Source organism: Neofelis nebulosa, chromosome 3 (assembly GCF_028018385.1).
Source record: "Neofelis nebulosa isolate mNeoNeb1 chromosome 3, mNeoNeb1.pri, whole genome shotgun sequence".
Classification (NCBI taxonomy): Eukaryota; Metazoa; Chordata; class Mammalia; order Carnivora; family Felidae; genus Neofelis; species Neofelis nebulosa.
The window spans coordinates 171,429,352-171,445,170 of NC_080784.1; the positions used below are offsets into that span (position 1 = coordinate 171,429,352).

General features: G+C 41.9%; 1 protein-coding gene across 5 annotated transcripts in view; it reads left to right on the forward strand.

The window, feature by feature from the left end:
• Positions 1 to 15,819, forward strand: part of ATP8A1 (ATPase phospholipid transporting 8A1) — a 232,689-nt gene that overhangs the window by 16,694 nt on the left and 200,176 nt on the right. For 2 of the 5 annotated variants that reach the window (XM_058722718.1, XM_058722722.1), the window contains exon 1: positions 5,775 to 5,860. The exons of 1 other annotated variant lie outside the window; for it this stretch is intronic. In XM_058722718.1, coding sequence (XP_058578701.1) covers positions 5,797 to 5,860 — 64 coding nt within the window. In that variant the 5' untranslated portion in view covers positions 5,775 to 5,796. Of the gene's footprint in view, positions 1 to 5,770; positions 5,861 to 15,819 lie in introns of those variants that run through there. 2 more of the 5 variants (XM_058722723.1, XM_058722720.1) reach the window with 2 other exon arrangements.

The following is a 15,819-nucleotide window of genomic DNA, read 5'->3' on the forward strand; positions in this document are numbered from 1 at the left end:
GTTAATGTACAGAAAATGAAAACTTACAAGTCCTTTACCTGCTTTCTCTGGTTGCTGAGATGAAACTCACTTTTGAGACACTGAATTTAGCCAGTGGGGTTTCTCTGTGGCCACATGTATGGGTGCTGGGTGTCTAGCTTCAGGATGTGATTATTTCAAACTGAGGATTAGAAAAGAAACTCCACGGTGCCTTAGAGCCAATGCATCGTGTCCGATTGTTATGTGACTGTTTTTTATTGTTCTCTTCTATCCTTGTTGTCTCGGCATTTAGACTTTTTTTTTTTCCAAGGTGATAATGTGACTTGTACTCCACAGATGGAAATCTTTTTTAAAAGCCTGATTTTGACCTAGGAATTGAGGGAAAGTTACAAATTGTTGGCTCAATTTAACCCCAGATGGCTACTTATTCTTGTCTTTTTGTTTAAAGTTCAATGAAAGAATCATTACACAAGTTGGCCTTTTGTTGACTTCTTAGTGAATTAGGAAAGAAGGAAAAAAAACTCTCTTAATTTTCCCAAATGCCAAGTTGAATCTTTCTTGATCTTATTAAGTGGCTTTCCCTGTGGAATTTATCCGTATGGTTGGTGAACTACTCCCTTATGTTTTAATTTTAACTAAGTCTGAATACCAAGATTTCAATATGTATAATAGTTTTCCTTATGAGATATCAGACATTTTTTCCATATGTTTAGCTGGAATTGTCCTTTTTTTTAAATATTTTAAAAAAATTTTTTTAACATTTATTTATTTTTGAGACAGACAGAGACAGAGCATGAATGGGGGAGGGTCAGAGAGAGGGAGACACAGAATCCGAAACAGGCTCCAGGCTCCGAGCTGTCAGCACAGAGCCCGACGCAGGGCTCGAACTCACGGACCATGAGATCATGACCTGAGCCGAAGTTGGCTGCTTAACTGACTGAGCCACCTAGGTGCCCCTGGAATTGTCCTTTTTAAAAAATTCCGTTGACTCAAACTAGAATCAACATCTTTACTCTTTATACTTCGTGTGTTATTAGTCTATTTGGTACCAGACTATTTAACATGGTAGCCACTTGAAAAGTGGAGTGCCTTTGTTTTCAGTGGCACAACAACAGAACTTGAGACTATAACTTTCTTAGCACTGTCACCACTCTCCTCAGCACCTTACACTGTCACCTTGTAATAATAGTTGGCTTAAGAGAAAATGAAGCATTTGGGCTCCCAATAGGCTTGGAGTGATAACTGACTTCTGGCTCTCCCAAGCTGTGTGGCCTTGGGCAAGTCACATAACCTGAGACTCCATTTTCCTTTGACAGAATGGTCGTAATACCTACCGGTAAATCCTCTGCCTGTTGTGTAGAGAGTAGACTGGCTGCATGCTGGGACCTCCCAAGGAGCTTGAAGCACACTGACCCCCGGAGATTCTGATTTCACCTTGGGGATAGGAGATGAAACAAGGAGCAGTGATAGTGGCTTTGACTACTAGGTATCAGTGGAGGCGACAAGAAGTGGTCAAATTGAGAACATGGTCTGAAGGTAGATTTAACAGATTCGTTTATGGATAGGATGTGGAGCATTAGAGAAAAAGAGGAGTCAAGAATTAATAAAATTTTAGGCTCTCAGCCCAGAACGATCGTGCCATTTACTGAGATAGAAAACACCGGCATGAAGGACTGAAAATATCCTTGCATCTTAGAAAGGAGTGGGAAGGCCCACATGTGCCCATATGTATGTTTGTGTGCGTTTCTTTAAATTTTCTTAGAATATTGCACTTATTCTAAAATCAGGATTTCCATCTTCTACCTCCTTTATCTTCTTTGAATATTCTTTAGAACCTCAGTAAACATAACTATCAGTGTCTTACCTGCTGCAATGGATTTTAGAAGTCCAGGAACTGTATGGATTTAATCTATTTGGGATTGATACTTCTGTCATGACTTTTCACTCCATAATCAGAGTCAATGAGAACTTTCTTTCATGTCCTCATCATGTTCTTTTGGTTCTTGAGGTATTCCAAGCTGCAGGGACATCCTTCAGAGTGGAGAAATTAAATGAAAGCCCTTCCTATAAAGTAGGCGCTAAGCTAAGCAAATATGACTTGAACCTGTGTCTGCTGAGTGATTGGGATAAGATCAAGCTGTTCAGATTTTGGAAGCTGAGGTTTTTTTTTTATTTTATTTTATTTATTTTTTTTTTTTTAACGTTTATTTATTTTTGGGACAGAGAGAGACAGAGCATGAACGGGGGAGGGGCAGAGAGAGAGGGAGACACAGAATCAGAAGCAGGCTCCAGGCTCTGAGCCATCAGCCCAGAGCCCGACGCGGGGCTCGAACTCACGGGCCGTGAGATCGTGACCTGAGCTGAACTCGGACGCTCAACCGACTGAGCCACCCAGGCGCCCCTGGAAGCTGAGGTTTTTAATGGGCTGGAGTGGTTTTAAAATCTCAGTGAGTATTTTCCCCTTTGCTCAACAATGGCCAAGCCATTCCAGCAGATCTACAGGGCTGACTTTGTGATTCTAATTAGTGGTGATAGCCTGTGGAGACACTAGCACTGAATTACTAGGGTCTCCCTGCAGTGGGTGATTTTTATTTAGAGTGCTAGAAGGTTCTTGAAGCATCTGTTCAATCCATCCTTGCATCATTCTTGTTCCACCTGCAAATTGGGTAGGGTTGATGGCAGTCTCACACATGTGTAGGTGTCATTGCTTTGATGTCACTGAGCACAGTGCTGGGTCTCCTCAGTCTCTGCAGCCCACCAGCTGTCATTCACACACCCTGGTTTAATCTGCTCGGTGGAGGTTTCTCCCTTGTTCTTTAGCCACATCCTGAAGGAAGCCAGCTCTGCCTTATTTGCTTTTGTGAAGGTGACTCCTAGATCTTTGAGCCTATCTTGTCTAACCAGTCTTGGTAGGTTCTTTAATACTAACCACAGTGCCTACTGCAGACCAGCCCTCCCCAGCCACACCCATTCTTAAGGTCACGTTGGGATTTGGTGGAGTTCTCTGGTGTTCCTTTTTGGATTTCCCCTTTTTCTAGCCTTGTTCAGTGGACTTGTTGGATACTTTGCATGCCAGATTGTGACACTGCTCATCTTCAATAGGCAGATGAGAGTTTCACCCCTTTCCTTACCCTGGGCAGCGTCCTGTAGAGTAAAATGCTATTCTTGCTTGTGGGCATTTTATGTTGCTGTGTGTGCTAAACCGACTTCTCTGCCAAAGTCGTAATTAGCAGGTAGGCTTTATGTTCTTTGCAGGGTGTTTTTGATGGTTGAGGCCTTGTTAAAAAATAAAGAAGTATTATTTCTCTCTTGCAAAGTCACAATGGAGGTAAGAAGCAGGTGGCTGTCAAACTCCGCTGACTCATCCTGAGAATAATACAGCAGCAAAACAATGTTATTTGACTGTTTCTGCTTCTTTTAATAAAATGAGAACTAGTCTGTTGGAACCAGTCATGTGTCTACCTGTTTTTACATTATAAAATGCATAAATGGCTCTAAAAATGAAAGTTGTAATAATTCAGATAATTTTCATGATTGTTTATTTGTATTTTTTCCCCAGTATGTTTTCAGGGCTGGCTCATTCAGTTATATCTTCCTAGGAACGCTTTGCTACCGAAGAGGTTGACTAGCTTGCAAGGATTTTTATCAATTCATTAATGCTTTTCTCCATGTATAAAGTGATTAAAACTTGGTCATGTATTGGCACTATATTTATGGTTCTCTGATGACCTCAGAATTTCCTTAAAAAAAAAAATCATTTTAAAAAGAGAGCCTTGTAGAATTGCAGAGTGGGAGGGAGCTGAGAGATTATACAGTGCAACACAGTCCCTGATACAACCCTAGCAATTGGTTACCCAGTTCCTGCTTGAATACCTCTCAGTGTGAAAATAGACAGCCCATTCCATTCTCAGCCACGTCTAATTCTTAGCAAGTGCTTTCTAGAACCTTCAGTTTATCCAAACTCCCAAAACCCTCTCCAATTCTGATTTTTTATGTCATTTGCACGTTTATTAGTAGTGCCATGTATGTCCTTATCCTGTCATTGGGATCCAGGCAGTCTGGCTCCAGAGCCCTCTTGAACTTATGTTTTTATTTTAACTGTCCCAAGGGATCCTTTTGTATCAGAGCATAGATTCATGGGACTCAGTCTTCGGGGTCACTCATTCTGGACAGTATTGTCCTGTGTTTTCCTCCCTGTAATGTACTTTATTTCAAAGATACTTTGTACCTTTGGCCTGCATGTGGCTTCAGGGTAGTGTGACCCCCTCCAGCCCCACTCTCTGTGACGGTCCCTGCTCAGTGCTGAGTCTGCCTGCCTATGTCTCTGGACCATAAGTCCATATTCCCAGGAGGGGATCTGATTGGCCTAGCTGGTCAGGTGCACCTTGTTAACCCTGACACCCCAGGCCAGGGTAGTAGGTCAGGAGAGGAGTAGAGGGGCAGGAACCAAGGGTATCTCAGGGTAAGCTCCTTCAGAAGGGCTTGAAGGCAGGGGGGAACCAAAGGAAATTTCCAGTGTGAGCCCTGTCTGACGATGTTGGTCAACTAGTTGAGAATCTACATCGTTACATGATCATGAAACTTGTATGTCTGTGTTTAAAAGAATAGAGCCTAGCTGAAAGCCTTGTTGAAATCCATATGCTAAAGTCTCCATTTTTAAAAAGGAAAGAGTCTGTGGGCTTGCTGGTCCCTGATGGTCTCCTCCTTCCTTTAAACCATTCTTTTAGTCCTCTACACTTGATTTTTGACTGGCATTGACCCCAAACTCATTGGCCAGTAACAGTATTGTTCAGACCTAGGTAATATAAAAGACCTTTTTTTGAAGGGGAAATTAAAAAAAAAATTTTAATGTTTATTTATTTTTGAGAGAGACAGAGACAGAGTGTGAGTGGGGGTGGAGCAGAGAGAGAGGGAGACACAGAATCCGAAGCAGGCTCCAGGCTCTGAGCTGCTAGCACAGAGCCCGATGTGGGTGTCAAACCCACAAACCGTGAGACCAACCATGACCTGAGTCAAAGCCGGATGCTTAACCGACTGAGCCACCCAGGCACCCCAAAGGGGAAATTTTTTAAAAATCTGAGTATATATCCCATGTATGAGAAATACCCCTTTTTTTAAAGTTTATTTATTTTTGAGAATGAGAGAGAACACAAGCAGGAGAGGGGCAGAGAGAGAGGGAGAGAGAGAACCCCAAGCAGGGATTCTCCACACTGTCAGTTCAGAGCCCGACATGGGACTCAAACTCACGAACCGTGAGATCATGACCTGAGTCGAAATCAGGAATCAGATGCTTAACCAACGAGCCATCCAGGCGCCCTGAGAAATGCTGCTTTTAAAAGAGTGAAATCCAGGTGCCTAGGTGGCTCACTCAGTTGGGAGCCCAACTACAGCTCAGATCATGATCTCGTGGTTTGTGGGTTTGAGTCCCACATCGGGCTGTATGCTAGAGCCTAGAGCCTGCTTCGGATTCTGTGTCTCCCTCCATCTCTGCACCTCCCCCACATGTGTTCTGTGTGTGTGTCTCTCTCAAAAATAAACAAACATTAAATTTTTTTTTTTTAAACAGTGACGTCCTATTCAATGTTAACTGAATTCTCAATGCTAAAGGGAAATGTTTTTAGCCGAATTTATTTTCAGATTTTTACCATAACCTTTAGAAATTGTAGTTCCCATTATGTAAATCTGTGAACTCTAAAAGCACCTCTGTAGACTATGTTCGTAAACAGTTTCTAAAGTACAGGATTCTCTTTCTTTTCTGTTTAGAGCACTGGGACAGCTGTTTCTTGCCTTCAACTTCTGTAACCTCTCGCATTCACCATGGTGTCTTCTATGATGAGTGACAATCCACAGAATGATTCTGCAGGTTCTCATAGCTCTGCAGGTTTGAAAGTGTATGTGTGTATGTAGATGCAGGCCTAGATATGCTGTCAGATATGAGTTCATTTAGAGCAGCTAGGTGCGGGCTTTTCTTTTTTTAGCAAGCCTCTACCTTCTTTTGTGCCTCATTCCTCCAACTAATGTTTGTTCCAACTTTTCTAAGAAAGTCTTAAGTTGATCACCCTTGATAGAGAATGAAGTAGGAAAAGTAGGAGTTGAGAAGTGCTATTATTTCTTTTATTTTCTGTTAACAGTATGCCATCAGTTGCAGGCAGCACACCTGTCCCAGCAATTCCTTGTACTCCACATGGAAGGCAAGAAAACATTTAGTAGTCTCTAACATTTTTTTTAATGTTTATTTTTATTTTTGAGAGAGAGAAAAAAATACATGGGGGAGGGGCTGAGGGAGAGGGGGAGGCACCGAATCCGAAGCAGGCTTCAGGCTCTGAGCTGTCAGCACAGCGCCCAACATAGCACTTGAACCCACAAACCTTGAGATGGTGACCTGAGCCGAAGTCGGACGCTTAACGGACTGAGCCACCCAGTCACCCCAGTGTAACATTTTTAAAAACACCTTTCCTTTGTTCTCAGATGTCTGTGCATCTGTTATTATTCACTCTTGAACTTCTGAGCCGATTTCCAACCTTTTCCGTGATCTTGTTTATGTTTTACTGGTGCAGTGGCACTGCTCTCTTTGAATACACCTCCCTTTCCCCTGTGTCAGGACTTCCACAGTCAGTCAGCATGTTGCTTTAGACAGCCTTCAAGACTTCTGTCCTTTTTGGGTCTCGATGATAACTTAAAATGTGTCCTCCCAAAGTCTAGAATACATACGTGTCTGGTTTAGCCTAGTATTCCCCTTTTTTGCCTGTCAAAAGCTCTTTGGTACAGTTATGTTTTCTACAGTTTCAGTTCTGTTTTATCACTTTTGCACTGATTAGAGTCCAATCCATGGTGGCAATTCCTCATCTTGTGTCTGTGCCTTCTCAGAGATGAATTTGAATGCGAGACAAGTCAATGGTGCTTTTAGCTAATTGAGACTTCGAGGAGATGCCTGGTGGATGTCTGGCAGTTGAAACCCCTCACTGCTAGTGCAGTCTGTTTCTGTGCCAAGTTTTAAGTCTATATCTCATATATGTATTCTCGGGAACATACCATTTATTGCTTTTATCTGACCAAGTGATCTATGGCCTGTTCTCAAGGAGGTATCATTAAATTCCTTCCATCTTTTATTGTTCTTCTTCCTTTCCTGTTAAGCATGATTTAGCATTAATAAAAATGTTTATTATTTCTAACAATTCAGCATGCCCAAGATGATTATTTTCCAAGGTTAACATGCAAGGCTGACGGCCAAGGAAATTGGGTGCTTACTATGTGTGAGGTTCAACACTAGGCAGGCCCTAGATTTTCATGTGATACTGCTTAAGGAAAGCCTTTCTTCCTGATGTCAGGAATACTTATTTTAGCGTCCACCACTTAGAATTGATAGTACTGCTTTTGGAGTTTGCTGCAATTCAGCATGAGTTCAGGAAATAGCCATTTTTTTTTTCCTATTCTAGATAAGAAATGTTGTCTATGTGGTTTCACGCTTATTTATTTTTAGATCAGTTCCCACAAAGACACTTGAAGAAAAATATCTTTACCATTTATTGTATGACAGGTCCTGATAGAAGAATATATTAGTGGGTATCAAGACAGGCAAAAAAACTGTAAACTACTGGGAATTTTTGGATGCCTGATATTAAAATAGAAAATCTAGTGAACATTTATTACATGCAAGAAAATTTCCTGATGTGTTCTTCGTCTCTTCCTGATATTAGAGTAACATACCAGACAGTTACTTTCATGTGCCCTTATGCCTGTCCTGTCTCAGTGCATAAGTTAGGTTTATCTGTAACATCTATTATTCTCAGCTGCTGTAATGTAGCAGTATTCTTACACAGAGAGTTGTGACACTGAGGCTTTTCTTTCCAGGAAGCAGCTTTATTCATGCCGGCACTGTTCAGTTGGGTTCATACCCGAAGAAGTGAGCCCCGAACACCATGTGGCATAGTTTTTTTTATACATTTTCTATTTCTTTGTCTCCCATATATGGTAACACACAAACATGCAGTCTGATTAAGTGGTCTCGTGTTACAAGGTCATGAGGGATGTTGTCACATACTGGTATAGCCAGGTTGCCTTAAGGTTTTGTTTGTTTGTTTCCATTCCTTAGTGAGGGGACCTACCACAATATACCTAAACTATAGGTCAAAAGATTAATATTGGAGTGATCAAAAGACCACTTTATATTCAAAACTTTTGTAGGTGATACTTCAAGGATGAATGGTCAGAGAGGGTGCTTTCACATCTAAGTAGCATCTAACAAGACCATGAGGGTAGGAGAGATTTATGGTTGGAAAAACTATTGATATGAAACAGGGAAAGTAGAGGAGAAATAGAGTTAGAAGTCGGGTCAAGCTTATTTGTTGAATGAATGAATACCTCCATTAGTGTTAAAGCTTTAGAGCTAGGTTGTACTTTAATCGGTTTCCCTGTATTGTCCTGCTATGGTACTCACTGGCTCTGACCATGAGCAGTTCTCCATTAGAAGTAGTTCCCATATCTTCATCATTTTGAGAAAATTCTTTAAAACCCTTACAGAAGGGTTCACTCCTTTTTTTAAAGACTGAAAGCAACCCATTTTTGAAGCAGATAACTGTATTTTACATCATTGGAGTAAGTGGATGTCCTTTGTTACAACATTTTGTTGTAACTCAGTTGGGCTTGAGGGTAATGAGCAACCATTTGCATGAATGAGAAAAAAAAGGAGGGGAAGTTAGGAAAGCGAGGGATGTGGAAAGCTTTTTGACTATAGTGCAAATTCTTTAGGGTGACAACCCATAGTTATCTCAGAACATGCTGGACTCAGGGCTTGGTTAGGACAGCTGTTAACATCAGAGAAGATCTGCTCTAGCAAGTAGGGCCAGTTGGGGAAGGTTCTAGGCAGCCTGGTGATTTTGTGGGCAGGGAAGTTGCATTATGGTTGCAGGTCACTATTCCATGCAGAGCAGGAAAGTCAGCTGGTGATTGGTGGCCTGGGCCACATATGGTGTCAGTGGTCTGCATTAGATGGACATTGGGAGAAAACTTCCAGCAGAGGACTGAAATGCCTCTGCTAAAATTCCATAGTATGGAAGCTGAGCATATTCATGAAGTACGTAAGAGTAGTTCCCAGAATCAAATGAAAAGCTTTATAAGAAAGCCAAGGATGCTCCAAGACAGTTTGACTAATAGATGGATAGCTCAGATCAGTCTTATGTGTGCTCAACCTTTCCATACATCCAGATTGCACATTGACCATTTCTAGTCGACCATGGGCCATGTGCCCACCTTTAAGTCAAAAAGGGGAACACTAACTTGATGCAGCAGACCCTAAAGACTGCCAGCAGTTGTGTAAGAAGAGTTCTCCAAAGAAAACCAAGGATTTTTCAAGAGAAGCAGATGCTGAGCTGAAATGAGCAGCAGATGTCCACTGCACTGAGCCTAAATCAACAGTCAGGTATAAATCAACAGGAAGGTATATTGCTGCAATTGAAAATTTCATTTCCCTTCTGGCTGTTGCAACCATGATCTAGAAATTTGAGACAGATTGCTAAATAATTTCTATTTTCCATACTTTTAAAGGTGTTTGATTTCTTCAATGCCATCTTTGAAAATGTAGCGTGTGAGTCTTAACCTCTAAAGCACCCCGTTCCTTGTTCCCAGCCCCGTGGTTTTTCTTCCCTTTGTTCTTTCCCTCAGCAGCTGCTGCCAAGCTCACAATCGAACATTTGAAATCGCTCTTCTCCAACAGCACAGGATATGGGATTTCAAATCTCTTTTGTACCTCTAGTAACTGCTTCTATGTTTCTAATAAACTATATATATAGTAAGATACCATTAAAAACAAAATAAATACAAGCCTGTAAATTATATTTAGCCAAAGATTGCTTTGTTCCAGAAACTTGAGCCAAAAACAAAGCAAAACTACTATTACATGATGACTTCTAATTGTTATTTTTCTCACAGAATAAAAACATACTAAAATTTTGGAAAGGATAATGCTCATGGTTTCCCAATAAGTAGCCCTTAACTTTAATTACACCTAAGTTTGTAGTTGTGCCTCTAAAGTCTCTGGCCAGTTTTCCAGTTCATATTCTTTTATTAGATCCAATGACTCTTGCAAGCAAGACTGTTTGTCTGATGACCTCATTTTGTGTCAAAAACCATGAGCAATTAATATGACCTCTTTAATGTCTAATATTTGAGGCCACTGAGCAAAAGGATATACAGTTGGACTCTCCTGAATATGTTAAGAGATAACGTAATAGATAACTCTGATTCCAGTTTTAGCCTTACTTATAACTGCAATAAACTTGAGACTACAGAAACTCAGCGGTGCTATAACCATATTACCAGGCAACAGAATGATTTTGTATTTTGTTATTTTCTCCCTCCTACCTACCCACCCCTGCTTTTCTGTTGCATAACCCCCCACACAGATGACAATTTGGGGGAAAACATTTACTTACTTAATATTAATTTATAAAATCATAGGGTAAAATGCATTATTTTGCTATCTATACTCAGACACTGGTCACAATTTTCATTATAATTTATCCACAAATTTTAAAAATGTTAATACCAGGGTGCCTGGGTGGCTCAGTCGGTTAAGCGTCCAACTTCGGCTCAGGTCATGATCTCACGGTTCCTGAGTTCGAGCCCCCCATCAGGCTCTGTGCTGACAGCTTGGAGCCCGGAGCCTGCTTCAGATTCTGTCTCCCCCTCTCTCTGCCCCTCCTTAACTTGTGCTCTGTCTCTCACTCACTCTTAAAAAAAAAAATAAACATTAAAATTTTTTTTAAATATTAATACCTACATTGATGTCCTTAAGACTTGTTTTTCTCATTTCAAGTATTTTGAAAGGGAGATTAACTTTATAATATCTGGATGTAGGATGGGCTGACAGGAAATGTACGAGTGACAAGTATTGTGCTACATTGTGCTAACATAATGCCATTTAATTCTCTTAATAACTATTTTATGCCTGAGGAAGCTGAGGCTCAGAACGCAATAATTTGTGGTGTTCTGTACAAATTTGTGTACGGATCTGACCATAAAGCCTATTCCTTTTCCCCACAGTCTGCCTCTCTGATTATAGTAATAAAAATAATAGCTAGAATTGTTGTATGAGCATGAGGAGCTAGGCACTATCCCAAGTACTTTATACACATGCATTATTTCATTTATTCCCCACAAAAACCTATGAAACAAAGTCGGCAGCTAGAGTTAAGTAATTTGCTTAAGACAACCATAGCTCAGGGCGCCTGGTGGCTCAGGTCATGATCTCGTGGGTCAGGAGTTCAAGCCCCGCATCAGGCTCTGTACTGACAGCTGAGGGCCTGGAGCCTGCTTCAGATTCTGTGTGTGTGTGTGTGTCTCTCCCTGCCCCTTCCCTGCTTGCATTCCCCCCCATTAATTAATTAATTAATTAATTAATTAATATTTTAAAAAGCTTTTTAAAAGATGACCCTAGTTCATAACTGATGGACCTGAACTGTATCTCTCACTCCATGGTCTGTGCTCCCAGTTATGATTCTGTCATGCCTTCCTTGAGTATACCGTTGGTTTTAGTATTATCAATTGGTATGTTGTAAAAAGAAAATGATGCATGATTTTTAAGGATAGGAGTGTTTGTATGGAGAATTCTGTTAAGGGGTTGATCATTTGTTGCATTTGTTTTTTTTGTTTGTTTGAGTGATAGTGCAAGCAGAGGAGGGGCAGGGAGAGAGGGGGACACAGGATCCGAAGCAGGCCCCACACTGACACAGTGAGCCCGACGCAGGGCTCAAACTCATGAACCATGAGATTATGACCAGAGCCAAAGTTGGACGCTCAACCGACTGAGCTACCCAGGCACCCCAGTTTTGTTGCATTTAAAATCCTAAATGTCTCCCTCATCTTGGGCTTTAGCTTCAGACAGCGTGTATATGTGGCATCATACAGGGGTATGATGGTAATGTGTGCTCTGGAGAGGCTGTAAGGGTCAGAGCAGCTCCACCTCCAAAAAAAATGTGTATGCATCCATTTCATCTCCTGTCACCGCTATGGCACGCAGGCCCCATCATCTTTTACCTGAATTGTCCCAGTAGCCTCAAAACGATCTTCCTGCCTACAACTTTTCAGTGGATTCCTACCACATTAAAAATATATATTCAGGTTTCTTACTGTTTTCCAATCTGGCCCTGCGTCTCCTTATTTGATGCCTTCCTATTCACTGTTACTGATCCTTATGTACCTGGAAATGCCAACCTTATTCTTGTCTTTAAGGCTCTTCCCCAGCTGGGTCATAAGTGGGTGCCAGGTAGTTGCTGGCAATAGATGATAGTCACTACTTACCTTTTCAAACACGGACCGCATCCTGCTCTTCCCCAGCTGGGTTTACCCTGTCCCTTATTTAATTCCTGGTTGAGGTCCCTCCTCAGCCTGTCCTTGGGGAGGCCTTCCCTTACCACTCAGTATAAAGCCACAGTAGCGGTAGTGGTAACAACAGCAACAATGAGAACAGCTAATGTTTAGTGAGCTTTTACTATATACCAGGCATTGTTTTCTGTATTTATTAGCTCATGGGAGCCTCATGACCTCCCTTTGAAGTAGACGCTATTATCATCTCCATCATAAGATGATGAAACTGAAGCACAGAGGGTTCCGTCAATCACTGTCAATCACTTGGTTTATTTTCTTCATCACACTTACCATGATCTATATTTATCTTGCTCTACTCTAGAAAGCCAGTTCCTGAGAGAAGGGACTGTGTCTAATTTTCTGCTGTTCCTGAAGCTTTTTGCTGGGACATAGTAGGCACTTATGCTGAAATATGTTGAGTGAATGCATGAATGAATGAACAAATGAACGAACACATGATCAGTCTTATTGGAGCATGATATTTGTGGTGAGAAATAGAAAATTTCAAAGATGATACTTCGGCTCTAATTGTATGAAAAGGACTCAAAGCTCTTCACTTTAATACCTGTTAGACATTTTTCTTCTCTGTCGCATTATATTGTGTGCATACAAGCACGCGACCATGAATCTGGGCAGAGGAAGAAAGACTATATGTGAATATACTAATTAACCCAGTAGTCCTTGGTCATAAGTGGGTGCCAGGTAGTTGCTGGCAATAGATGATAGTCACTACTTACCTTTTCAAACACGGACCGCAGTCTGACTTTGTAACTGACTTCTACTGCAGGCCATATAAGGCAGCTGTTGCTGTGAATCATCTGGCTGAAGTAGGGAAATGTTTGTTTTGTTTTTAAATTTCATTGCTTTTCTGAACAAATGATGTATTGACTTTTTTCTCCCTGGTTCCTGGCAAATACTAATCTCATAAGACTTTGGAGCTGAAAAAGAACTTCAGATCCTTAGCCTACCTTCCTCATTTTTACAAGGGGAGAGAAATAACCCTCAGGGATTACATGGTTTTCACAGGGTCACATAAGTACTCACTGGAAGAACCACAGCTTGCCTCACAACCACCAAGTGGGTTTAATGATCAAACACCGTTAGGGGAAGATGAACGCTTGTTCACTTCAGGGCCATGATTAGAATGCTAACTCCTCAGCACCTTCTATTTACTCGGTAATGGAAAATTATTGCTGAAAGCCGAAATGGTCACCAGGAGGATGTTGCTTCTATATCCCTCTTTAGTAATACAAAGTAGTATCTTCTTGTAGCACGTTCAGTGGCTAAAAGTGATATGTGACTCTTTGCTTCCCTATATTGAAACTCTTGGTCCTTCAGAAGTCTAGAAATAGCATTTGGTTCTGTTATAACTAAGAATGCAGAAATGAGCCTGGTAAAATCCCTGGTTTGTGAAGTAATTTTATCATTTAAATACTAACTTTGTCATTAATTGAAATAGTTAAAAACAATTCGGAAAACAAAAGTGCTTTTCTGCTGGGGAAATAATAAGCAGGATATGACACTACATATAGAATTTTCACTGTACCTGGAATTCTGAATTACTGAATCATTGCCTATTCTTTCTTGCATAAATAGGGAAAAGTATCCTCCTTATTCATTTCCGTAAAAGCTAGTGCAGAATATTTTAGGAGACTGGTTTCCTTCTGATTGGTTTTAAGACATTACGGACATTGGAGGGTGCAATGTTGAAAGAAGCTAATGTGGTTCAGAAGGCACCGTTGAGACTTGCTTCATGTCTGTTCCTTACAGTGCTGTGTGTGACTGTGCCTGCCAGGGTTCGCCCTGTAGCACTTTTAGTTTAGGAAGAGTAATGATGCTATTAGCAGATATCAAATGCCTGAGTGAACACTGAGGACACGGGGGTGACTAGGGGTGGTTTTCCTGGAATATTCAAGATGTGTTGAAGGAGTGTGGATCTGGTGTCACTATCATTAATTTCTGTGTCTGTACTTGGGACCATATTGAGATGTCCCCCCCCGCCCCCGCTCCCCCAAGAACTTGAAAATGCAGGAAATGAGTTTGCTTTCTTATTTTTTTTGTAAGCTCAACTCATGATAGGAGCAGACTCGCCTGCAAGAGAGACATATCTGTTCCTAGGCCTGTAAGGTTTGATGGTAAAAATCCCATTCACAGATTAAATGTCAATTTCAACTTGGAGAAGGAGATGGTCAGGAAAGAGGTGAGTCAGGGAGTTAAACATTGGTAGCACCCTTCTCAGCTCTGTGGAGGGGCAGAGAATTAGTTGTGTGCAACAGATTTAAAGCACAGCCCGATTGCCAGGTATCCCAACAGACTTTGAAGATTTGGGCTCTACGGGTGCGCCTACCCCTGTTGTGAGATTGGGTGCGTCAGGCTGTGCTAGCCCGATGCTGTTAGACTCTTGTCATCTACCAGTGGGTTAATTCATCAGATGTTGAGGGACCCATATGTCCAGACCTAACCTGCTTATTTCTGTAATGTAAGATGAGAGTTCCTTGAAGATTCTAAGTATAACAGTTACAGACTTTCCCATTCCAGTTTAGTAAGAATACCAGCCTTTCTCCCAGATGCCTTCATGGATTATTCCTGAGGACCTGTGAGGTTAGGTACATTCACTGAGATATTCCTGAGAGTTCCTGAGGTCCCTGTGTCTACTTACTGCTGGCTTGCTGCCACCTGCAAGGAGTAACTAGGGATTCTGGGCCAAATGCTAGGTGGTACTTGTGACACCTGGCTTTCGACATCCTGGGAACGGGCTTCAGGTGCCTGCGGGGTCTCTCTATCACTGCTGATGGAGGAGCTTGGGTGGCTGAGCTCCCTGGAGCCCTGAAGAGACAGGACAGGGCGACTGGCAGCTCCCATTGGCGGAGTGCCTGGCTCCCTGCTTTCAGTGCAGCTCTCCCTCCCTCCTTCAGTATCACACCTGCGCAGGGCATCCCACTGCCTGAGCCCCAAGGGTTCATCACCTGATCACCTGCCAAAGGTCCCACCTCCTAATGCCATCAATTTGGGATTACCTGTCTACATATGAATCTGGGGGAGATGCAAATGTCCAGTCTATAGCAATCCATATATAAAATTTTGATTATATAAAACTAGGGGGGAAACCTGTATCTAAAACGTGGTGCGGTGAAAGAGAGTTATTAACCATGTGAGCAGAGGCAAAGCTGCCCGTGTGCTTCATTCAGACTGTAAAATGGATATGACAGCACTCACTTGGGAGCCATGTGGCCTCCAGAGTGACCATCCTCACTCTGCGCCTGTCTACTTGGAAAGCTTTCAGTGGCTCGCTGCCAACCAGAGGATGCGTTCCAGACTTCTTCGCCAGCATGAGAGGTCTCCCGAGATCTGCCCGTGTGCTTTTTCAGCACATCGCACTGCCTTTACCTTGCCCTTTGTCTGTGCTTCAGCTCTGTTGTGTCCTCTGCACACAACTGCGTCCCCATACTCGTGTTGCCACCTCTGTAGAAAGCCTAA